The sequence below is a fragment of the Acanthaster planci genome, linkage group LG03 (genome assembly GCF_054643075.1).
Source record: "Acanthaster planci isolate LZ-2023a linkage group LG03, COTS_SCS, whole genome shotgun sequence".
NCBI lineage: Eukaryota > Metazoa > Echinodermata > Asteroidea > Valvatida > Acanthasteridae > Acanthaster > Acanthaster planci.
This window is the reverse complement of record NC_141779.1, coordinates 9,678,116-9,702,833: the sequence shown is the minus strand read 5'-3', so window position 1 is coordinate 9,702,833 and position 24,718 is coordinate 9,678,116. Positions and strand designations below refer to the sequence as shown.

The 24,718-nt window shown below is 41.3% G+C and overlaps 1 protein-coding gene across 1 annotated transcript in view; it reads right to left on the bottom strand.

Moving 5' to 3' along the window:
• The window catches only part of LOC110986653 (uncharacterized), a 29,379-nt gene extending 8,680 nt beyond the window's left edge, over positions 1 to 20,699 (bottom strand). Inside the window, exons 1-2 of the mRNA XM_087135164.1 lie at positions 20,086 to 20,699; positions 18,829 to 18,938 (exon numbers count right to left, since the gene is read on the bottom strand). Of these exons, the coding sequence (XP_086991290.1) occupies positions 18,829 to 18,938; positions 20,086 to 20,320 (345 nt within the window). The 5' untranslated portion in view covers positions 20,321 to 20,699. The remainder of the gene's footprint in view (positions 1 to 18,828; positions 18,939 to 20,085) is intronic.
• Between the last annotated feature and the right edge of the window lie 4,019 nt (positions 20,700 to 24,718).

The window sequence follows — 24,718 nt, the reverse complement described above, 5'->3', positions numbered from 1 at the left end:
TGATTGTATTGAGTGCAGTTGAGATTCTGGCCTGTTGTATGCTGTGTCTCGTTGTTCTGGGAAAAAGGACCAAGAGATCGATTGAAAAGGGAAAAAGTTTATCATCTTAGCAACCGCCTTGAGGATAATTTTCTTATATATGCAGCATTTCTTTTCACACATCTGTGGAGTTTATTCAGTTCAAGCCTTCTAGAGCGCAAACAAAGAGTTTCAATGTGATCATTTGTTAATTTTGTGCAAACAGAGTTTTCAAAATGAGAATGCTCAACAGAGGATTGGCAAGTTGCATGCTGAGGATTATTCCATATGGTTCATGAGGGTCTGGTCAAGTAACCGCCGCAGCATCTGTCCCACCAGAAATCGAAGGAGAGAGGTTGTTGGTGCATTACCCCAAGTTCCCGAGAAGCATTCCTGCAATTGCCATCTTTGCAGTTTATATTGCTCCAGATTCAACACATATTAATTTATTGTATCAGGACATCAATGCTACCATAGATCAATGGCTGATTTGTAGGCCACATACACTGTATTGGCCTGGTCATCTTGGGGGACTTTAATCAGTTTGATGTCAATCCAATCTGTTATGGAAACAATATGAAACAGGTTGTGTGATCCACTGATCCAACCAGAGAAAATGCTGTATTGGATTTAATTATCACTAACTTTGACAATCAGTACGCAAACCCTTTGACTTTGCAACCAGTAGCTCAAAGTGACCATAATTGTGTGATGTAGGAACCAGATATTATTTCCTTGAAGCCTAATCACTATCACACGTCTATTATTCACCCGATGAAAGACTTAAGTGTACGATCTTTTGCTAATTGGATTCAAAATGAAACATGGCAGGAAATAATTAGCACTAGCTCTTGTCAAGTTGAAACTAATATTTTTTATGAGATGATCAGTAAACATGTTGATTTTTATTTCCCCACAAGAACTACCGCTATTAGAAAGTATAATGACGATAAACCCTGGTTTAATGATCGAATTAAGAAAATAATACTGCGCAGACAAAAAACATCCAATAATGGAGATAGACTCAGATATCGTATCCTCAGAAACCAGCTTACTCGTCAAATTAGATCTGCTGAGCAGCTGTACTATACTGGTCAAGTATGTAATTTAAAGAAAATTGACCCTGGAAGATGGCACAAAGAAATTTGTAACCTAGTTAACATGAAGACTATTGATTTATCTATTGACATCGATAGTATTGATTCAAGTAATACTAAACTCATTGCTAACGTCATTAATAATTATCTTACCAACTTCTCTCAAACTCAGGAGCCTATTAATTTGAACAATTTACTTGCCTATTGGCCTAGTATGTCAGACCCTCCTGAAATCTATCCTTGGGAGATTTATAAAGAACTTAGGAAGATTTCAGCGAATAAAACTGGCGGTCCAGACAACCTGCCTGCGAAAATCTTTAAAGAATTTGGTTACAAATTTAGTATTCCAGTTTCTAATGTCTTAAATTCGTCATTTAAGCAGGGTGTTGTTTCATTCCAATGGAAGCAGGCTAATGTTGTTCCGATACCGAAAGTTCAACCACCCACCTTGCAGAAACTCAGACCAATCTCTCTCACTCCTCTGCTTGCAAAGGTTGCTGAAAGCTTCGTAAGCAAATGGGTTATCAACTCAATTAATTCTGAATTGGACTTCAGACAATTTGGCAATCGAAAAGGTATGTCCAGCACTCACTGTATTATCGATATCTATCATCAATTAATCTCTGGTGCAAATAGAAGAGGTAACATTGGCACATTAATATTAACTGACTTCAGCAAAGCATTTGATACAATAAACCACATGATAGTCATAAACAAACTTATTAAGATTGGGGTTTCCCCATCGGTTGTCAAATGGACTGCTGAGTTTCTTACAGACAGTTAACAGAGGGTCAGATATACACAGTCCTTTTCTGACTGGCAGACCTTGTTTAGGGGTGTTCCCCTAGGTACTAAACTTGGCCCGGTGATTTTTTTGATTTGCATAAATAGTGCTCTTGATTCCAGTCATAATAGATGTTGGAAATATGTCAATGACTTGACCTTGGGGGGGGGGGAAATCGTTTGTTCAGAGAGAGTAATAATATACAACATGATCTTGATATCTTGAGTGAGTTTTCGAAGAGTAATGGGTTTTCCTTGAATCCTGCTAAATGTCAAACATTACAGGTGTATTTCGGCAGATGGGATCCCCAGAAGCCACCTACAATATTTCTAATGTTCAGCTGCCTAATGTGACTAGTGTCATGCTCCTACGGGTCATCCTTTAGAGCAACCTGAAGTGGGATGGTCACATTGCTGACATTCTAAGGCTAATCATAAGCTGTTCATGATTCGTAAACTTAAAATGATGGGATCAACTAAGGATGAATTGGTCTGTGTGTATAAAAGCTACCTGCGACCAATTATGGAATATGCTGTTCCTGTTTGGCATCCGTCGTTGACGACAGCACAATCTAACCAATTAGAATCAATCCAAAGACGAATTTGTCGCATCATTCTTGGCAAAAGTTATTGTAATTTTGATCAAGCTCTGCGTTAACTCGATTTAGAAGCCTTAAAGGAAAGAAGAACACACTTGTGTACTAAATTTTGGAATGGTGCATAACTTTGATTTGATGACAGGAATATGTATGGGGGCATTACTGATGACTATTTTTCCTCTGGTGTCTTAGTATATGCAATGTGCATTAATATAATGTGCCTTAATGCATATTGCATGATCCCAGTGCTTTATTTATTAGAACTTACATGTATGTGTATTGTTTATGGTTTTTATGTTTTCATTATTTTATTATCTATTGTAATATTTCTTATACGCATTTTTTATGATTTTTAATGCATTTTGATGTACAACTTTGCTACTCAACCTTAGGGTTGCAGGTAAGTAGCAATAAACCAGTAATAATAACAATAATAAATTCCATGAATAGTTGTGCTGGTTTTGTACATGTATGTTGCCTGTCTTGACAGTGATATTAAATTTAATCTACTTGGCCACTCATGTGTTGATCAAGAAATGACAGTGATACAGCCACAACCTTGAACCTCTTAGAATAGTTCGGATTTGTACGTTTTGTCATTATTTCAGTAGAGTCTAACGGACCATACCGGTACTTGTCACTGTTGCAGTTGAGACCACTTAAGACCTTCACATGACCACACACGACTAACACAAGACCTCCAGTATGAATTCGAATCACAAGCTATATTCAAGTGAACTGCAACAAAAGCATTCCCTTTTCATTGTTCACCTTGTTACTTGTGATGGTCTTGTGCATGGTCTTGTGTTTGGTCTTGTGATGGTCTCGACTACAACACTGGTATTTGTTATACCAAATGCGTGCATGATGACACACACATGTACGTAGCGGTACAGGCTATACTACATGTGCAAGCCTGATATACCAAAATACACCTTACAGATTCCTCATCCTCAAAGTTGGCAAATAATGAAACTTTTAATTTTAATAAGTACCACATCAATGTTGAACCGTTAGCTCTCAACTCATTACTGTACCTCCCGCTGCCCCATGTACTGTTGTATAGTTCATCAACAGAATAGCCCCAAAACTGGAAAAGATAAACTAAAATGAGTTTGCCCAACAGCTTGGCTTCACAAAGCTGTAAAGCACAAAAACCTGATGGGAACAAAACACCCCAAAAAGGTCTCTCGGTTTACAAAAAAAGACAAACACCTCTACAAACTTCTGAGAGCACCTTCCAGAGGAAACAGAAAATATACAAGCTTTAGATCATGGGGCAGATCAAGTGGCCTTTCCATTCTAATAAATATTATTCTTTATTCTCAGCCATAAAGAAAGATATTTATCTTCATTTATTAATTTATTTTTTATTCATGGAAATAAATACAAGGTGAGATTACATTTTACAGTTATAGTTATTTATACACCACCATGGTGTTTGGGAAGTATCTTTTTCAACTGACCAACCATGTTCCCAGTGAAAAATGAAAGGAAAAAAGAAAAAAGCAATGAGAAACATGGAACTGAAGAAAATATATTTAAAGTTATAGTTATCTATTCAGCACCACGCTGTTTGTAAAGTTTCTGAGTGAGTGAGAATGCACTGATGATGTTGCTTCTCTGCTGCTGCAAGGAAGGTTTGTGCACGTATTTGTTCACACTTCAAAAGAGGAATTGTCCATCGCGATTCAGTTCTCCCATCCTGTGTGTACTGCTTCCGCCGACAGATAATACATTCACTTGGCAGCACATGACTCCTCTCCTGGTGAGACTTTGTTGGTGATAAGCTGGACCTCAGAAGCATTTTTCTTCTTTGGGGATGGGTCTGGAGTATCCTCGTCATGTGCAGATTCAGTGTCAGCATCTCCAGCTGGAAGAAACATGACACGGCAGGTTCGAAAACCAAACAGTTGGAGTTTCTAGTGCAGATAACTTAGAATTTAAAGCACGTCTTTAACAAAAAGAAAATTTAAAAAATCTCAACTGATTCCAATGAAGTAGGCCTAGCACTTCTTCCTGGAAACTTTCATGTAAGGTAAAATATTAACTAATTATGAGAAAGCTTTTTCTAAGTTCAAGAAAATTATTGAGGAGAATTTGTCACTCTTGTGCACAACGTGTTGAATGTCAGCCATCTCGGCAACCTAGCTGTATGTAATTCAAGTGAAACCATTGAGGTACCAATACATGTACAAAATGACAGAGGCCTAATCTTTAAAACTTAAAAACACACACTTGGTAGAGGCTTTAACATACCGGTGGTAAATGAAACAGTAGAAGCGCATGGAATTGTCAAGTATTGTTGTGGAGGAGAGGGGAGAAAGTACAGGTACATACTACATATCTAGTCATGTCAATGTCATACTGTATTAAATTCATAATAGCAACAGTATACTCGACTAACGATACAAACTGAGAGACAAAATTTACTGTTATCGGCCTTTTCTTTAGTTTACCTGCACTGGGCTTGTCATATTTTATTTACGTTGCAAAACTTCTGGTAGCAATGACGGTGATAACCAGCTTCATTTCGCCAGGGGAGTGCTGAATCGTTTTCCACGTCATGACACGGCCAAATTCACATGGTGTGTTTGGGCAAACTTTACAACAATTTTCGCCTCAAGTGAGTCCGGCATCTGCGTTCACTGGTAACCACAGCTGATAAATTTACTCCAACTGAACTTTTAAAAGCTATAAGCTTCCCACATTTCATCTGTGTAAACACGCATACAACAAAAATTCAGCTGCATTTCCAACGAACCCTCATCTCCTATGGTCGCTGCCATCTTGGTTTTCATCTTATTTTACAAAGACGTGAAAGAGGATGATCAGCAGTATATACATCCAAATTACAAATGGCACTGCTAAAGTAAATATAAAAAAACAATACTATCAAACTGCAAGCTTTGCCACAATTTAAAAAAAAGCAAGTACAAAGAAATTGGCTGCTAAAAGTAAGATTTTTATTTATTTAATTCGTTCATTTGTATCTGTCCATCCAATAGTGCATGTAGCGCCAATTACAGGATGAGGTGACAATTGAGAAGATAATGAAGACATGTTCAGTTTTAGATGTGGGAGGAAATCCCTAGAAACATGTACACGTACACTAAATATTCCACGTGGAATGTGCTGTTGTAGTCTATAGTAGGGATTTCCTCAGCTGGGCCGTCTGGTCCATGCAGCGCGATCGTGAGCACGTGCTCACCATGGCGAGCCGCGCCGTGGATGAGGTGACAAATGAGAAGATAATGAAAACATGTTCAGTTTTAGATGTGGGAGGAAATCCCTAGATACATGTACAAGTACACTAAATATTCCAGGGAAAACCCTTTACATTTTGTTTTAAAATCCGGAAGGATTTAAAAGGCGGTCGTAAAGTTGACCTTCACTCCAGAAGCCTTCCAGTGAAATCAGAAGGGTTGGCATCTCTGCTACACCAACCTGACTCCTCAGGATTGAAGTGAAGTCCTCATATTTATTTTTATATATTATTTTGCAATGGAAGGTAGACTGAGAGAAAGTTCACAGGTACATGTATACAATGTGAAATCCATCTCCTCTATAAGAATGGTAGTGTGCCCGCAAACCTTATCTCTCAGAAAAATTGACTGATACACATGTTGGACTACATTATCCCTAACTCCCTAGGGTGTGCGCAAAATCATATTAAAATTGGAGGATTCAGGGCTGTTAGGGTTAAGGATTTAAAATGAATAACATTCTAAAGGCCCCATCCCCTTCCTACTATCCAATCCATCTTCAACTATACCCCTACCCAATCATTCCATCCATCTCCTACTCTTCCCTCACTGCATCATCCCATCCATCTACTGCCCCTCCCTTACGTACCATCTCATCCATCTCCTATTGTGCCCCCAAAAACCATGATCCCAACCATCTCCTACTCTGATTCAATTCCATCAACTCATCGATCTCGTAACCTTCCCTGTCCTACTGGTATCATTCCATCCATCTCCTACCCCTCCCTTACCTACCAGTATCATCTCATCTATCTCCTACCCCTCCCTTACCTACCAGTATCATCTCATCTATCTCCTACCCCTCCCTTAACTACCGGTCTCATTCCATCCATCTCCTATCCCTCTCTGTCCTACTGGTATCATCCCATCCATCTCCTACCCATCCCTTACCTACCAGTATCATCTCATCTATCTCCTACCCCTCCCTTACGTACCAGTATCATCTCATCTATCTCCTACCCCTCCCTTATCTACCGGTCTCATTCCATCCATCTCCTACCCATCCCTTACCTACCAGTATCATCTCATTGATCTCCTACCCCTCCCTTACCTACCAGTATCATCTCATCTATCTCCTACCCCTCCCTTACCTACCAGTATCATCTCATCTATCTCCTACCCCTCCCTTAACTACCGGTCTCATTCCATCCATCTCCTATCCCTCTCTGTCCTACTGGTATCATCCCATCCATCTCCTACCCATCCCTTACCTACCAGTATCATCTCATCTATCTCCTACCCCTCCCTTACGTACCAGTATCATCTCATCTATCTCCTACCCCTCCCTTATCTACCGGTCTCATTCCATCCATCTCCTACCCATCCCTTACCTACCAGTATCATCTCATCGATCTCCTACCCCTCCCTTACCTACCAGTATCATCTCATCTATCTCCTACCCCTCCCTTATCTACCGGTCTCATTCCATCCATCTCCTATCCCTCCCTGTCCTACTGGTATCATCCCATCCATCTCCTACCCATCCCTTACCTACCAGTATCATCTCATCTATCTCCTACCCCTCCCTTACCTACCAGTATCATCTCATCTATCTCCTACCCCTCCCTTATCTACCGGTCCTCATTCCATCCATCTCCTACCCATCCCTTACCTACCAGTATCATCTCATCGATCTCCTACCCATCCCTTACCTACCAGTATCATTTCATCTATCTCCTACCCCTCCCTTACCTACCAGTATCATCTCATCTATCTCCTACCCCCTCCCTTATCTACCGGTCTCATTCCATCCATCTCCTACCCATCCCTTACCTACAGTACCAGCATCCATATCATCGATCTCCTACCCCTCCCTTACCTACCAGTATCATCCCATCCATCTCCTACCCCTCCCTTACCTACCGGTATCATCTCATCTATCTCCTACCCCCTCCCTTACATAATAGTACCAGTATCTTTTCAACCATTTCCTACTCTGCACCCACCCCCCAACTATCCCACCCTATCCCCACTCGTCCCCAGCCATCACACCATCTATTTTCTACTCCACCCCCATCCCTTTCCTATCCTACTCTGCCACCCCATCCCACCATCCCATCCATCCCCCTTTCCACCACCTATCATCCAATCCATCTCTAACAATGTACACTGTACAATCTACCAGTAAATGTGTGCATACAGTACAACAGGTACAGCATGTTCAAGTATAAATATACATGTCCCTTTATGTCTGCAATACAATTGAAAACTGTGACATGGAATTCAATTTCTTCATTCAAAGTAATCAACACTTAAAGGTAATAATTCCAGGCTCTGATACTCATAAATTTCCAGATTAAAACAAACACAAATGATACATATCATTAACCATATCCACAAGCAAAAACGTGAACATAAAGGCGGATGGCTTGATGCCCTACCCCCTCCACAGACAGACAGAGGAATGGACACCCCAACAGACGGGCCGAGAGAAATTGGTATACTGTACAGGGTTCTCCCCCGGATTTTTCAGAACTGTGGGGGTTTTCCATTGTGGTCTGCCAACATTTTGCGAAGCTATGGCGTGAGGTTCGAGGCCCGGACATTCTTGGACTTGAGATGCTCTCAGCTGCATTTCCTGGGCTTTTCAAGTCCCTTTTCTCAGGAATAAACATAAGAGGATCGATAAGTTTTTTCAAATTTTGGATATTTTAAAAACATGCAGCAACATGTAGTGGCTGTTTTAATCTACAGTTTTAATTTTAATACATGCTTCAACCTTTGGTTTTTGCTGATCAGACCTTCCTAGGCGGGTGCCTTCCGTGCACGTGCTGCAGGTGGCTGCTTCATTTGCCTTTGGGTTTCCCTCAGCACGGACTGCTGATGTTATTGGCTTAAAAAAGAGCTTTTGATCTTTGATTGAGTTTCTGGCATTGTGTGTGAGACAAAACGCAGTGACATGGCAATGAGAAATAACGTCCCCATCGTAGATGCCATTAACAGCACAAATGCCTACAGTCACTGGTGAGCACGTAGTTTCTATATGGAACTCAAACATGCACAGGTTCAGTGTGTACACAGTTGGTTGCCAGCACAAAATGACCCAGGGTCTTTTGTGCAGTCCTCTTTACTGCAGTTGGTTTACTGCACAATTATGCACTTGAAACAGTGAAGCCCAGTTCTTGGGCAGCACAAAAGTGCAATCTGATATTCCTGCGAGGGACAGTAAGTGCAGTGCACAACACAACACAGCTGTGCTTCTTTGAGGTGTTTACCAAATGACCCAAAGAGTGACTTCAGCATAGGAGGGTTAATAGTGTTACAGAGGGCTACAGCTGCCGCCATGAAAAAAACATGTGTGGGGTCGATGTTGTAAGTTCTGCGAATGGTGTAGTATAAAATTTTAACCTTCGTAAATGCAGCCCCTCTACCGTACTGAGCACACGGCACCGCTGATTCTGTTTCCGTTCCGTTGGCAGGTCATTAAGTGTTGCCATGTTTCTGAGGTTACATTTTTCGGTAGTAACTTTTCATGCATATGCATCACCACACTTCTTGCTGCTGATTACATAGATTTTTTTTGGTTCAATGTGCTATTTTTAGCTGCTGGGAATTGCCAACTTTTTTTAGTTGCCAATAGCAGAGGAAATCCGTCATTTTTGATAGATTATACCACTAATTGTGGCATTCAGCACGAGTGGATTACCACCAGGGACAAAAGCGCTCCAGCACTCCAGAGATGAGCGATATAAAACCGCTGCATGCTAATATGGCCCCTATTGAAAAGACGTCACCAGTGCACTGTGTAGTTTTGGAAACAAAAGAAACTTATGTAACATCACACAATCTGGGCTCTTTTTACAAGGCAGCAGGCCAGGCTGAAATTAGAGTAGCCATCAGACAGTCACTAGATGGGGTTTAGGCATTCAGGAAAAAAAGATACGAATTTTTGTAGATTGTTGAAAAACAAAGATATTGAAAAATCACCCGTTTTTTTCACACTGCATTTTCAAAGGCACCCTACAGCAAGTGGTTAACAAACCCCTGACACCACCACATAAGTAACCTCCGAAACATTTCAGTAGTTTCATTCCGTTTACTTTTCTCAGGAAACATAGACCTCAACATGATGTGCATTAACAGCACATTCATGAAGAAAAGAGATTTGTACGGAAAGAATCAAGACAATGTTCTGTAATGTTTATCTGATACAAAACTCTTTTAGAGATCACATGCTACATGTACATGTATGACACAGATCTGTAATGTGTGTGGTGATCTGTAATGCAATTTTATATCTCATTCTTTTCTTATTTTTCGTTTTCTTGTTTTTGTGTTTTTGTCTCCCCTACAAACTTTTAATTATCAACACAAAGAAAAAGGTCTGGTTTGCTTATTATTTCTTTCTTAGGATGCAATGTTTGGTTATCTGCATTAACATTCTACAAAATAAAACACAGTTGTGAAGTTTTTGACAAAAACCTTTTTTTAACAAATCACAATTTTGGAAATGCAGTGGGTCATAAGATCACTGCTTATAATATAATCTCTGCTTGTTTATAATTCTGCAATGAACTCCTTTACATACATGAAAGTTGTGTTGTGGATTACGACATTGTTTCGGAGGTTACATTGGCTTGTTTACACCTCACTCAAATTAATTTTTTAATGCAGACAGATCAACAGTTAGATACTCATTGCTGTGAATATATAAATAGCAGGATCCGATGAATTCTCATGGATCACTTTAAAAATGTATAATATGTAGGAGTGACAATTTAGTGGGACTAAAATCTGAATTTCTATATCTCCCCCCCCCATACCAGCCAGTTTACTGAGTGAAAGAATTGTTTTCCTGTACCAGTACTACCTGATACACCAAAGAAAGCACTTTCTTCTAGTGCTCTGTGACTTCTGAAAGAGATCAATTTACTCAATACATACCTGTGCAACAGCTTGTCAGTGTCTTGTAAATTCTTGTTTTTACTGAGTCTAATTAAAACAAGTGACTGTAATGCAATGGTAAGTTCTGTGAAGTAGTCAACACTAGTATAGAGCTACTGTACATGTACATGTACAAGTACCAATGCCAAACCCGTTGGAGACCCATTTGAAACTTAAACCGGTACCGCGGTACATGTACGTGCATGTGTTTACATGTATGCATGCATAAAAAAAACCCATTTTCTCCATTCCTTTTCAGCATGTGAAATGTGTGCATCTACATATTACACGCAAAAATAATCTGATTATTGGTTGTGGTTTTTGACTTTTGATTGGCCAAACTTGGTGATGTTGTCCCTGCCCTTACCATAACAAGTCGTGGGAACGGCTACTGGCTTTCAACTTTCATTGGTTCTCCCTCAGCTGTATTGTGTGATGAAGACCCATGTACATGTACATGCCAGTAGCATGATATGGTATGTACATTGTAAATGGCATTGCAAAATAACTGTTTCCAGAAGATCAAGTCAGATATTTGGGGAAGAGTTACATGTGAGTTTAAGAAACAAAACAAGCTTAAGTACACTAGCAGATACCTGAGGCCATTGGCAGATACCTGAGGCCAGAGGCACAGAATTACACCCTGTATCACAATGTGAGAAATATAAGCTAGATTCAGGATATCAAGCACAATCTACATGTAGGCAAAGGCCACATGCTGTACCGGTCCACTGTGTGATTTTGTTGCTACTCGTAAATGTATGTGCATGGTGAGGGTGAACTTCGTTCAACTTGAAAATGAGAAGAGTAAATTCCAACAGTCAAGTATCCCCATTTAAAACTTTATTTGAATTTCTCCTAGCACTACAATAGAAGACAGACATGGCCTAAAAATGACATGACAGTAAAGTGGAATATCATGAAACTTTTTCCATGACAAATTGATTCATATAAAAAAAATGGATATCAAACCTACATGTACATGTATCTGCCAAATCTTCAGTGTCTACTGGTACATGTAGATCAAACCTTCTGATGAACAAATACAGCACACTGTTGTACATTCACTACATTGTACGTGTACATCCTAGGTGCTGGACATGTTGGACCCTACAAAATTCTTAAAAGAACTGTTAATGTGAAACCTCCATAGCAACGTGTGTGCGCCAGTTTAAGAAACAATACAGAGAGTTTATAGTCAAATAAGATTATGATCTTTAAAAAAGTGTAAAAATGTACAAGACACTAAATAAAGCATAATGGAGGCATAATCTCAGATATGATGAGATTTCTGCATAGAAACAAAAGTTTCTAAACCTTACACTGCAACTAATGTGATGAGCTGACAAATGTGCTCAACTTACCAGTACATGTACATGTACATATATTTCATAAGTACAGATCTTTGTGAAAGCTTCGGATAGAATTCATCACGCACAGCTACCCAGTACTGTAGCTTTGTCCTACATTTAGGCCGGTTTTTACATGTACTTTATAGGCGAATGCAGAAGCGAAGTGAATTTGATGTCATGATCGACAACTTTGCAGCAAAAATGTTCATCTTTTGCAAATTCACCACATGCATGTAAATCCTCCTCCACAGTACCGGTAGTGTGGAATGAGTCTACTAGTGAATACCTACCCAAACAGTCACTATACAGGGAGACCCAAAAAAAAATGCCCAAGCATACTTCGGCTATCTTAATATGGTATGTATGGATGGGGAATCTTCTTAGGAGGAGAATGGCACCTTGATCAATTGATTCAGTTGAGTAGTTTTGAGTGTAGAGCCTTTTACGTAAAGCAGGGTCCAGGGAATCCATTGATCAAGTTTAGCGGAAGTGATTCCAATAATCATTCACTGGTTATTGATTTTTGGTACAACATGGGGAGGGGGAAGGGTGATTATAGCAAAGATGATAAAAAAATGGTTCTCTAAACAAAATGATAAACTTTATTTATAAATTTAACACTTTCCAGAAAATTTAACATAATTAACTTGGCACATTTTGCTCAATTTTCAACATTATGACCTTGCTTCACAAACTGGCTCTAACACCATAACCACTCATCCGTTTAGGGCACTCTTGGTGTCATTCTTCTTCTAAGAAGATTCTTCATCCACCCATACCTATGCTTTAGGGTGAAAAATAGCTGAAGTATGCTCAGGCTTTTTTGGGGGGGCCATCCTATACATGCAAATTTCCCTATACCGGTACGCCTTTTGCCATTCGCTAAAAACTTGATCAACTGTAGTGCACCCTCCATTACCATAATGCATTGTGGCATTGCTGCCATCATGGCCATGTTCATCCTTTTTCGGAGTGCAAGGTCTGAACCACAGTGGGGAGGATGGGAGGGCATTGACTATTTAGGTAGGTATTTGCTAGCAGACTCATCCCACACGACTGTGGGGAGGAGTCCACTGAGCTCATCCTACACAAACAGTCACTACATACTAGAGTAGCACCATACCTGGTGGAGGGTTGGTGGGGATGCATTGAAAGTGTGGAATACGGTGTGGAATGATGAGGACCCACTGATGAAAGGAGGCCATTAGGAAGAGCTGGAGGTGGCTCATCCAGCATGGGCTCTCATAGTTTCAGTGAAGAGGCTAGTATTGTCTCACCACGAAGAACTTGTCGCAAGACTTTATTCAGGTAGCATGAGGTGAATGATGATAGTGTTTCCCAGCATGCTGCTCTGTAGATGTCTTCTGAGGAACAGCATGAAAGATGCTGCAATGGGGTGGCCAGGTTTGTGATTTGGGACTAGGTTGTCCATGGATGGGTCTGCAGTACAAGTCAGGATAGCCCAAAAGCAGCATTTGTCACGGTCAGTGCAAAGTGGTGTCTACAGTGCGTGTGCTGTGCACATGCAACACAGACGGTCGCGCTAGGCAGTGATGACTCCAACCAAGGTCTCGCGGGGGTCCTTTACCTATTAATTTTGAAGTGATTAGGCAATATTTTCTTGATCGGTGTCACAAAACTTTTGAGACAACTGGGTGTAGTGTGGTGCACATTTTGAGTTACAGAGGTATTTTTGTACATAAAATTCTATTCTTTGCCCATCTCAGCTGAAGGGGGGGACATCCGTCGCCCAGGCCTGTAGGTGGGGGAACAAGGTGCAGAGCCTCAGCAGCCGAAGTTCTCTGTTGTGAAAAAAAAGACAATGTGTGAACTGTCGAGTACCAGTACCTTGAAGATCAACTCAGCCATATTGTAATATAGAGTCGGCTTCATCTGGATAATCCTTCTCTGAGAGGGCACGACTGCAGGAGAGTTGTAATGTTGGCAATCAGGATATTGGTTCCTTGAGTTCAATCCCAAAGCCTGATGCCAATGGGAACAATCGTCTGATCCAACAGGACAGATTTGCCCTAGTGGTTGTCCTGCAGTGATGTACCAAGCTGGAGGTCGCCTGAGTTCCACATGTTGACTTCCCATTCACTGAGAACTGGAAGGTCAGGAGGGGAAGCACCCCCTGTAAATTAGGATGGGTAGGTAGGAAGTTGTCACCTAAGTATCCATCTTTGGGAGCAGGAGGTTGTAAACCAGGTGGTTCCATATCAATTGTCAACGAATTTGTGACCGGATGAGGTCCATTCTGAAAACCTGGAGGTCAATCAGGTTCACAATTTGGACCGGATGAACACCAGTTACTGGGCTGGAGGGGCCTAAATGTGAAAATGGTAAAGAGGTGCCAGGTCCACTAGACCCATCATCGGGCTGAAGGAGGGTCGTGTTTGTGTGCCGGAGCCCGAGGGGGGTCGGGGATGGCACCTAGAGAGATGAAGAAGTGCAGATGGCAAGCTAATCCTGCGGTCTTGTGTGTAGAACTGTCTAAGCCCAGTTAGCTGTTGAAATATCTGAATGTTGGAATGGAGAACTGAAGTAGGTAGGCAGTCACAACTTCCGCCATTCAGGTGAGGACTCCTTTGGACATCAAGATATTGGATGGTCGAATCCCAAAAGTTCTTCTGATGCACACGTAAATGAATCAGAGGAACTTGTAAAACCGTAGATGAACTGAAGCTGTGAAAGTAAGCGATTTGGAGATCCATCGACAGTATCCAGAATAGAGTCAACAGGGGTTGAAACACCATGGAGTGTTCAGGATGCCCCTTGCAGAACTTCTTGGGGGCAAGTTAACCTTCTTTCCTTTTTTTCCAATGCCTGCCCATTTGATCCTGTGGGAGGGATTGACGTTAGGTGAAGAATATGGTCAGAGGGAAAGCCACCCGTAAGTCCGAAGAATAATCAAAAAAAGTTGCGAGAACCCATCTGGCCGACATGCAGACTTGCCACAACCTCACATAAAGTGGTAGGCGGTCACCAGCACAGTGCCCTGAGGAGAGGTGAGCAGTGCCAAACGAGTTGAGATACTCCGATAGGGGTGGAATATAGGGCCACTCAGCGGAGAGTGCGACAGGGGGGCCCTGTCCAAATTGGTTAGGGTAAGCTCAAGGTTAGAATTTGTCCTAATTGAGGAAGAGGGCCCTTACCGGAAGACTTAAGGGAGTCAGACTGATCTTGTCTGTAGTGGCAGACCCAAGACAGGAAAGATATGTTTGTGAAGTAGACAAAGAAGGATCTCCTACTGCATACAGTTAACAGCAAAGACTATTTCTTCGTCCTCGGAAGACCCATTGTGAGGATCAGGATAAGGCTGGAATGGGCGCTGTTGCGTATCCCGAGAAGGACTGCATGAGGGTTCAGATGTAGATAGATTGTCCGTTGGGTTATGCAACTCTGCAGTAACAATCGTCTCCGCAGTGACAAAGTGACCACACTGGATGAGGAAGTCCAGGATGGTGAATGCGGAAGTGGATCGACTAGAAGAAGGCTGGGTTCTGGAACTGAAAACGAGGGGCGAAAGCTTCGGATCAAGGCAGCTGGCCAACAAAGAGAGTGACTCAGAGTGGGACTGCAAAGTCAAGACGACAGTTGAAAAGGAAGCAGTGTGATGTTTGGACGAATGCAACTTCGTAAAGATGACCTGGCAGAAGACACAAGGAGCATGTGTGCTTTTTACGCACAGGGTTTGCGGAAATATTCGCAGCCGAGGCCGGATGTCAGAGGGGGCCAGATGGGCAGGCAAAGGTGCGGATCACATCTGGAAGAAGCATTGTGGTGTTTGGATGAGCGTAGCTTCCTTTGAAAGTACCCAATGAAATGGCATGACCAGTGTTGGAGGTCTTGAGGCCGGCCTCGGCCTCCGGGCTGGTTTTCAAAGCTGTGGCCTTGGCCTCGGCCCCCTCTGGCCTAGAAGAATCAGTCGAGGCTGGTTTGAGGCCGCCTCTATTTTCCCGGCCCAAATTTAATTGGGAAAAAGAACTTGCGACACGCATGTACTGTGGGTATGGATCATTTTTGTGTACCGGTATTTACATATGGTGCGGTACCCAGACTCCCTATTTATACACAAGGCTAAACAGTTTTTTAATCCCCTGGGAACATACTTATTTTCATTGCTTGTTGGAAAGCTTTTTTTGTTGCGTAAATTAGGCTACATGTTCCATGTAGTTCTCCTTTTTAATTCATTGGAATTATTATTTACTTCATAAATAATAATTTCAGTGAATTAACAAGTGAAACTTGTGTAACTTTGGACTGGAGTTTTTAAGCTGTACTACGAGCAATCAGCGACTAGCCCCCACGCTTAACAGTCTGTTGACAAACCTATCATGTCACATACATACATATATTTCTGTTATGCCTGTATAGTTGAGTTTGCAACGTACTGTATGTGGGGGCACTTACAGTGTAATCTACAACTAGGAAAATATGTGTTTAGTTTCTGGCCTGTTTACAAAAACAAACGGAAACTCCAAAAGTCATTTTGATTAAACGTAACATTAGATACAAACATTGTTTTTTGATCGATTTTTGGGCTCTTGTGATATTTGATAACCGTTCAAAAAATGTCAAAGTTCGAGGCGGAAATCTAGCTGGCAAAAAAATTCTTTTCTAGATGTTTTCTGAAACAAAAATTTAGTACAAGACACTTACATTTCACCTAAACCTGTTTGAGAATGTAGAACACATAAGAAGTAGTTTTAGAAGCAAAAGAAAAGAATTTTTTTTCAAGTGATCTGGATCTAGGAAAAACCCGGAACTTTATGTGGGAAATTGGCTGTATTTTCCGAGTAAACAACAATGCAATCGAGGTATTGGTTCTTGATGCTACAAAATGAAAATGCTATGACCAGGAGATTGGAACCAGTCCAATTTTTTGCTTTCGCACTACATGTATACTGCATCTGGCTTTGGTCACTAACGGTGTGAAGTGCTTTTCTGTTGGGCTGAATTATGACAGCTAACTCATCCTGTTCGTTCCATAAAGTGCTATAAACTTCTTGACATTTAGATAAATTGTGAAGAGAGTGGAGAAAAGGGAAAATCTAACAGAGAATATAACAGGATAGTGAGAATTTTGGCGGGACGGCAAAACTTTAGTGGGGGCGGTCTAAACTTTTGGCAGGGCGGACCGCCGTGCTAAAACCACTCGTGGAGAACACTGTGTTAGCGGTATATGTGTATGTGTGTAATATAAACTGGCCTTGGCCTCAGCGGCTGTGGCCTCAGCCTCGAATGGCAACGACTTAGACTCAGCCTTGGCCTTGAAGGTTATAGGGTGCACTACAGTTGATCGAGTTTTTAGCGAATGGCAAAAGGCATATAGGGAAATTTGCATATACACGTACATGTGTATAGTGACTGTTTAGGTAGGATAAGTGCAGTGGACTCTTTGATCTGACGTCACAATTTCATGTTCGCTTCACTTTCACTCGAAGTATGTATCAGCCTAAATGTGTGGCTTTTTTGTGTTTAAATGCCGATTAGTGGAACCAGAAAAAGAAATTTGAGAAGATTATCCTCAAATATACCGTTTGTCTCCAATAATAGTACTGAATCAAACAGCATCACCCAGGCCTTGAATTTGGTAATTTTTAGGGCAAGGCCACTTTGACCTTGAATTAAGCAAAATTAAAGGGCATCACGGCCAGTTAGGAGGGCACCAAGACCAAATAAAATCAAATCACACATACTGACATACATGTGCATGTACAAGCACTGAGAAAGAGAAAGTCAGGTAACTCTGTACGTAAAATCTGGGGCATGCACTCCTGCTGGAATGTGAGTGTACGGATAGAGGGTTTTTTTTGAGCAGCTGGGGTGTCACTGATTGAAGAATCGGCACATTCCGGACCCTTGCTTCTACATGTACACACAGAAGTGTACAGTACATGTACACTGCATGCTTTGTGTGGACGTACATGTACCTGTATACGACGTACATTTGTACATTCAGTGCACGCATGGAATCGACATTGAAGATTTTAAGACAGCTAATCGGGGTGGCACGACATTGAAATACACTTTCAATGGATTTGCAAGCATCTGAAAACAAGGATTTTCGTGTTTTAATAGACTTTTGGATGTTTCTGGAAAAGGGCCAAGGTACGGTAAATATAGGGCAAGGCAAACCTGGCCGTGAGGACGGAGATTTTTGTGTGGCACCTCGGCCAGTAAGGACAACGATAGCCAGTGACAGCAATGACCGTCGTGGCCGTTGTTCATTTCAAGGCCTGATCTCCAGGTTTTGTTAATCCTCTTAACACTTATTTAAGGTGTAGCAGGAATTATTCCCAGAAAACAAAGTGGATTCAAATTCATAAGACCAGCATTTTTTATTTACTGGATTACAAACATAGCAGGAAATGCTGCATGGTTGGAGAACAGAAAATAAAGCCAAATAAAGCCAAATATAAAGCCAATAAAACATTGAATTTTCATTTTTCAAGAAATCAAAAATTGAATTGAAAGTCCATTGATTTTTCTTCAAATGCTATAAAGTAATGTAAATTTTTACAAATGAAGTCTAGAATCCTGATCAGATCTCACTGAGCCCCCACCCCCCTGGCCCCTTCTACAAGTACCTGTAAATGATGGGTCTCACTCCCCAGTCTGTGCACCTGCTTGACATGACAGCATTGACTAGGGGAGGGGGAGTGGGGGACGTGGGGAAGGTATATGGGGAGGGTACATGTATGGCTATTGCCACTCGTCCCAACAATTTGGGCTAGAACAGTAGGTCTGCATACCATGTTCACTACACTTCTTTGACTCAGTTCTGGGAACTCCTTGTCCCGAGTTCAAACCAATTATTACTTACAGCATCTGCGCTTGCAGTGCCATCGGCACACTGTTGGTGACTTGCTGATGCAGCGGGTGGCAATGGTGTAGGCTGGCCATCAAAAAACACTGGTTCTTTACACTTCAGTCCTGCCACAAAACATACAAGTATGCCAACCGATGAATTACACCATTCCGCTGAAATTCAAAAGCATCATACTGGTGTGAGAAAAAAAACATGAATACTAGGAAAATTACTGGGGGCAGTACAATATACACCTGAGATGCATCCTGAGAAATCAATGCAAATATGGCAATGTTTTGGAGAACAGCAAGAATAATCAATGATTTTGCACAGGGGAGAACAGAACGCTTACCAGTATTTCAGGCATGCAACTTGGATTTTAACAAAAACCGAGAAAAATTCCAGTCTTTACAAGGCTTTGTACAGTGTTTTCCAATTTTCAGTGGCATGAGTGTGAAGTGAAAAACGAGGAAATCAGCTGATCCGAGGAAAAGTTGCACGCCTGTTATTTGTACAGTGCCTTAGGTGTATTGATAAAAGTTGTAGATTGAACCCCCCCCATCCCATTTAAGGCCTTTGCCCTCTGCCCCCTCCACCCCCTAAAAAGAAAATAATCTGTTGATAGTCTGCCTTGGACATTGTTTTACATGTACCTTTCACTCCATGAGGACAAGGAATATGTACAGTAGTTCAGATCATAACTTTCCCCCTCCAGAAAATGAAGGCAAGGTAAGTGTTCCACATGCAAAGTGGCTTAACAGTCAACCAGCCATAGGTAGGGCTTAGTCAATTCAAATAATTTACTAATCGAATATTCAATCTACTACAAGTATGTTACAGAGGCTCAAAAGTTTACAAATGTTTGGTCCAGTTTTGTTGTTTGAAGTGATATAGGAAAGTATGTAATAGAAAAATGTTGATACAAGAAGTTTGGATTCCCTTGGACTCTGCAAAACAAAGAACAACTGATTGGAAGCAGGGAGGTTTTAAGATGTTTTGGGGTATGTTTTGTACATGTCATGCAGAGCAAACCCCACAGTTCTGAGGGTAATCTACAGGAGTGACATCATGTGGCCAAAAAATTTAATCACGATTTCCTTTTGAAAAAATGACAATGATAATATCCCAAATGAACAGCGTCCTCACACATTTTGTGTGTCCTTAACCATGCTACATGAAGGCCTAACTTAACTACGTAACTCAAATTCTTCCGAAAATGGATCTCTCACTCGAGTACTCCAATAGAATTATATGTACATGTAGTGATGTTACCTCCTTTACGAGACTTCGGATCCCACTGATCTTCGGCTCTAAAATGACAACTGCACAACTTCGTATGGAATGTTTCGGGTCGCCATTGCGTTCCGTCTCCATTCACCCTGTTGATACGCATAACCCAAATATCGTACCACTTCTTCCAATCAGGCCCGTCATTTGGTGATGGAAAGTTGTAGAAATGACACCCATAACCTGACTTGTGCCCACAACCGGCTGCACAACAGATCATTTTTGACAAATTAGTCCATTGATCGCCAGCAGTATGTACATGTACTGTAGCCTACATGTGCATGCAATTGGCCTGACGTTTTGTTCAATAAACAGGATCCAAACAGCGTGGCTCCGAATTATTTTGCGTGAAATATGTGTATACGAGTCTGGGTGCCGTGCAACAAGGAAAAGCGGCGTCTCCAGCTGACTTATCTCTTATTCAAGTCGTTTACTTATCATTTCGCCCAAAGGGCATGGAATAATTACGTTGCTCAGTTCAAACATATTATGTCGTTGAGTTGCTTATATCATAGAGCTACAAACCCAAATTGTAGCTCTATGCTTATATATTATAGAGAAAGGGCAACAACGAAAATGTAGCGTGTACGTAAACCCACCATACCAGCACAGATCGCGTTGTGTCTGGGCGAAATAAAGTTGCCCAGTACAGCTAGCTCGCCCTGTATGTGACCGCCCTCTTTTGATGGATATCAGGCACACGTAAAAGTGCGTTTCCTCCTGTTTGCTTGTCTTTTGAAGTATTAAAACGAGAAGTAAAACAGTGAAAAACTTAATAAAAACTAAGTTAATACGAAAACACAGATTGTTAAAAATAAATCAGTCGCGTATGTACATGTACTTTCTTCAAACATCAAAGCCCCCACAAGCCTATTCAATTAATAATTAAAACGAGAAGTAAAACAGTGAATAACTTAATAAAAACTAAGTTGATACGAAAACACAGATTGTTAAAAATAAATCAGTCGCGTATGTACATGTACTTTCTTCAAACATCAAAGCCCCCACAAGCCTATTCAATTAATATTGAATTTTAAAGTGCATCAGAAGTTTGATGAAGTTGTTGCAACATCAACTGCTCAATATTGTTTGGTTGGGGAAAAGTTTATCGCGACTACACGTTGTTACAGTATAAATGTAGAGCAGTTATTATTTAGTTTTAAGTCAGTAGACCGGGGCACGTGTACTTAGGTAGATCTCAACCAAAAAATAAATGTCATGCATGAAAGGACCACTGAAACAAATGCGTGAAACAAGCCAATCAAATATACAACATGGAAGAGGAAAATGAGAACACGGACATGCCCTGTCCCAGTGGATGCTGGCTTAGTAATTGAAGTGTGCATGGAGATTTCCTTCATCGTGGTAAAGGTTGGTGGATTGGTTTGCTTTACAGAACAATGATGTACCAAATGTCAGCTTTTTGTTTTGTTTTGTTTATTTGTTCCTTTTTTTAAAACCTTTTCTTCAGCTAGTCCAACCTTTTTCTTGTTTTCAGTTTTTATGTAACCTGGCAAAACGGAAAGCAATGACAACTCGACTAAAGTAAAGCTCTAAACTAGGGATATTTGGACAAAGGACGCAAACTTTTAAGTTTAAAAGGAGAAAGGACAAACAATATATATATATATATATCAAGGACGTGTCAAAAACCAAACCCTAAAAACCAACCAAACTAACTTAAACCAGAGATTTCAAAATGAGGACACTTATAGAAACTAAAAATTATTAAAACCAGAAAGATAAAACAAACGCAAAACCAACACAGTGTGTGAATAGCAGAACAATTTGTACAAAGCGGTCAATTGGAAATATCAGAGACTGGGCAGACTTTCAAGCAGTTGAAGAAAACGTGACCCCGAAACAAGTGGGGAAGAGCGTGTGTATTCCAAATACTGCCAACCTGTCAACTGATGAAGGCTTCGGGAAATTTCACTTACAATCTATTAAGGGAGAAGAGGTAAATTCATGCACCATGTATTCACTTCTCCAAATTGAGAGTTACTACAAATTCCTTCAACAGATCTTTGTTGGACAGGTTTGATGCGTGTGAAAAAAGGACGGGGGAACAATTCCAATAAACCAGAATAGAGCAAGCAATTACGAAATAACTGAAGTAAATTAGCCATGCCAGTCAGCATTCCATTAACTTATAAGCTGTACGTGACTTTGCCGAAATATAGCCATTATCAATTATCTTGGATATGCAAGCAAATCCAGTCAACTTGAAGCTATAGTTTGCCAGATAAATGACTAGAGCATGGGTGCATATCTATGGAATTCCATATCTGCCGTCGCCCGTCGTCCGTCGCATTTTGCTTTTTGATGTGTCCCATTTCTGCCATTTACCAGTTCCAAACATGCCATTTTCCGTCCTGCGTCGCCCCTCGTGCGTCGCCCCTCGTGCATCGTCCGTCGGCCATCAAATGGGTTGCATAGGACCTGCAAAAGCCGTTGTTTAACAAATGACAATGTGATGATTCCATTCACTTCTAAAGATCTTTTCCGAATAAGGCAAGTACAAATCCCACCTGCAAAGCATACACTAGTCACATAATAAATTCCAATAATGCTAGACTACCCCTGCCCCTTGACAAGAAAATATCGCCTCTCTGAGAATTCAACAAAGTGTTTTTTGGGGAAAAACATTTTCAGCAAAAATATTCCGGCCAACTTATCCACAGTGTTATTCTAATTTGCATACTGTAAAAATGTGCCGACTTGTTTTCATCAAATTCCAGGAAGAAATCTGCCAACCGATACAGATATTCTATCTTGTCCTCTCAATTTCACCTTGAAATCCAGACATACTAGACGTGCTGTGGATAACAAACTGTTTATTAAATGTATTGTTAAGGGGCTATTACCACTTGGTTTAAATTTCAGAAAATATGACGTGTTGGTTTTTGTGGGTGTGTATGCCATGGTGGATAGACCAATGAGAACAGGTTGTCCAGCACATCAGCATTATTTATGGGGCTAACAAGTAACGTTACTGTTTAAAAGACTTCTGTGAGCCAACCTGCAAATAAAGTCATGTCTCATTTGGAGTATACAGCAGATTTTATCATAGGTATACCCGCCCTCAAAAAAATGTTGAATCAGTTCGTCTCTTATGAAAACTATTGGGAATCAAACATTGTAAATAATCTATTATTTACATTCCGTTATGTGGGATATCGTGCAGGGACAGATAGAAATATCACATAGGCTATAGACCTAAAGTCAGGCTGTTAATGAGTAAAGTTACGTCTAGAGTAACTAAGTTATCGAGAAAAACAATCTACCCTAACAAAAGTCTATTTTGTTGATTTATTTATGTAACCCAAATGGTATTATTTCATATTCACGTTACTTAGCCGATGTCAGGATATTATTTTTTCTTTCAATTGGAGTTTGGTGCGACTGCAAAAACGAATACATGTACATCTTCTAGTTCTATTGCTAAAATGAGAGTCAGGCATGATGGATCGATCGAACAAGGACATGTACATGTGAAACGATCAAGGGTCAAAGTTAAAAATACCACTGCGCAATCGTAACAAAAAAAACCACGGGCGACGCACGACGGGCGACGCACGACGGGCGACGCACGACGGGCGACGCACGACGGGCGACGCACGACGGGCGACGCACGACGGGCGACGCACGACGGGCGACGCACGACGGGCGACGCACGACGGGCGACGCACGACGGGTGACGCACGACGGCAGATATGGAATTCCATACATATCAGCGGCGTGACTAAGGGAGGGGTGGCATGTGAGGCACAAGTCCCCCCCCCAAAAAAAAATTCTTTGTCTTCCAGTGTACACCCCCCAATAACAAACAGAAAAGATCTAAAGATAATCCGCTTTGGCCAATGTTTTACCTTTCACTTCATCATCAGAGCGAGGTAGTTCAGATCCTAACGTGCACCCCTCCACCACGCTTTCAGTGCGTGACCCCACCCCACCTGGTCCGCAAAATGTATCTCGCCGCTCGGGTGCATGTATAATATAGATGCGCCACGGTGATATGCTGCTGCCTTCACCTCACCCCGTCCGATGGCCGCCGTTGATAATCGGACAAGGCCTTTGTACTCGTACGTTTTGTACGTATGCATTCCAATCGAATTATCATATCGATGAGGTCACGGTTATTCGCATACACACTGCTTGGACATTGCTGGGCAATAGCTTTCCATTGTGTTCGATTTTCCACTGAGAACATTTCAGGAAGGTTTTAGGTAAGGAAAGTGTTTTTAGAAGTATTTCTTATGAAAGGCTTGGCCCCATTTAATCCTTGCGCTATGGAAGTTTGGCTGTTTTGTACAGCATGTGTGCATTTGTTGTTGGCATGATGCCTTCAAGTTGGTATGGTGGATGAACTGGTACAGTTTGCAGTGCAGGGGAGCATCGGCATAGGGTGCTGTCGTTACTGTTCCGCTAATTCAGTGGCGTCAATATCTGCCGGGAATTGGGGGAATGAGGGATAGGGAAAGGTGTGTGTGTGTGGGGGGGGGGGTGACTTGACTTGCCCGGTCATAAAAATTTGAAAAGCGGGGGGGGGGACACCACATGACTCTTCTATGTAGGGGTCGATGTACATGATATTGATGCACATCTGTAATGTGTA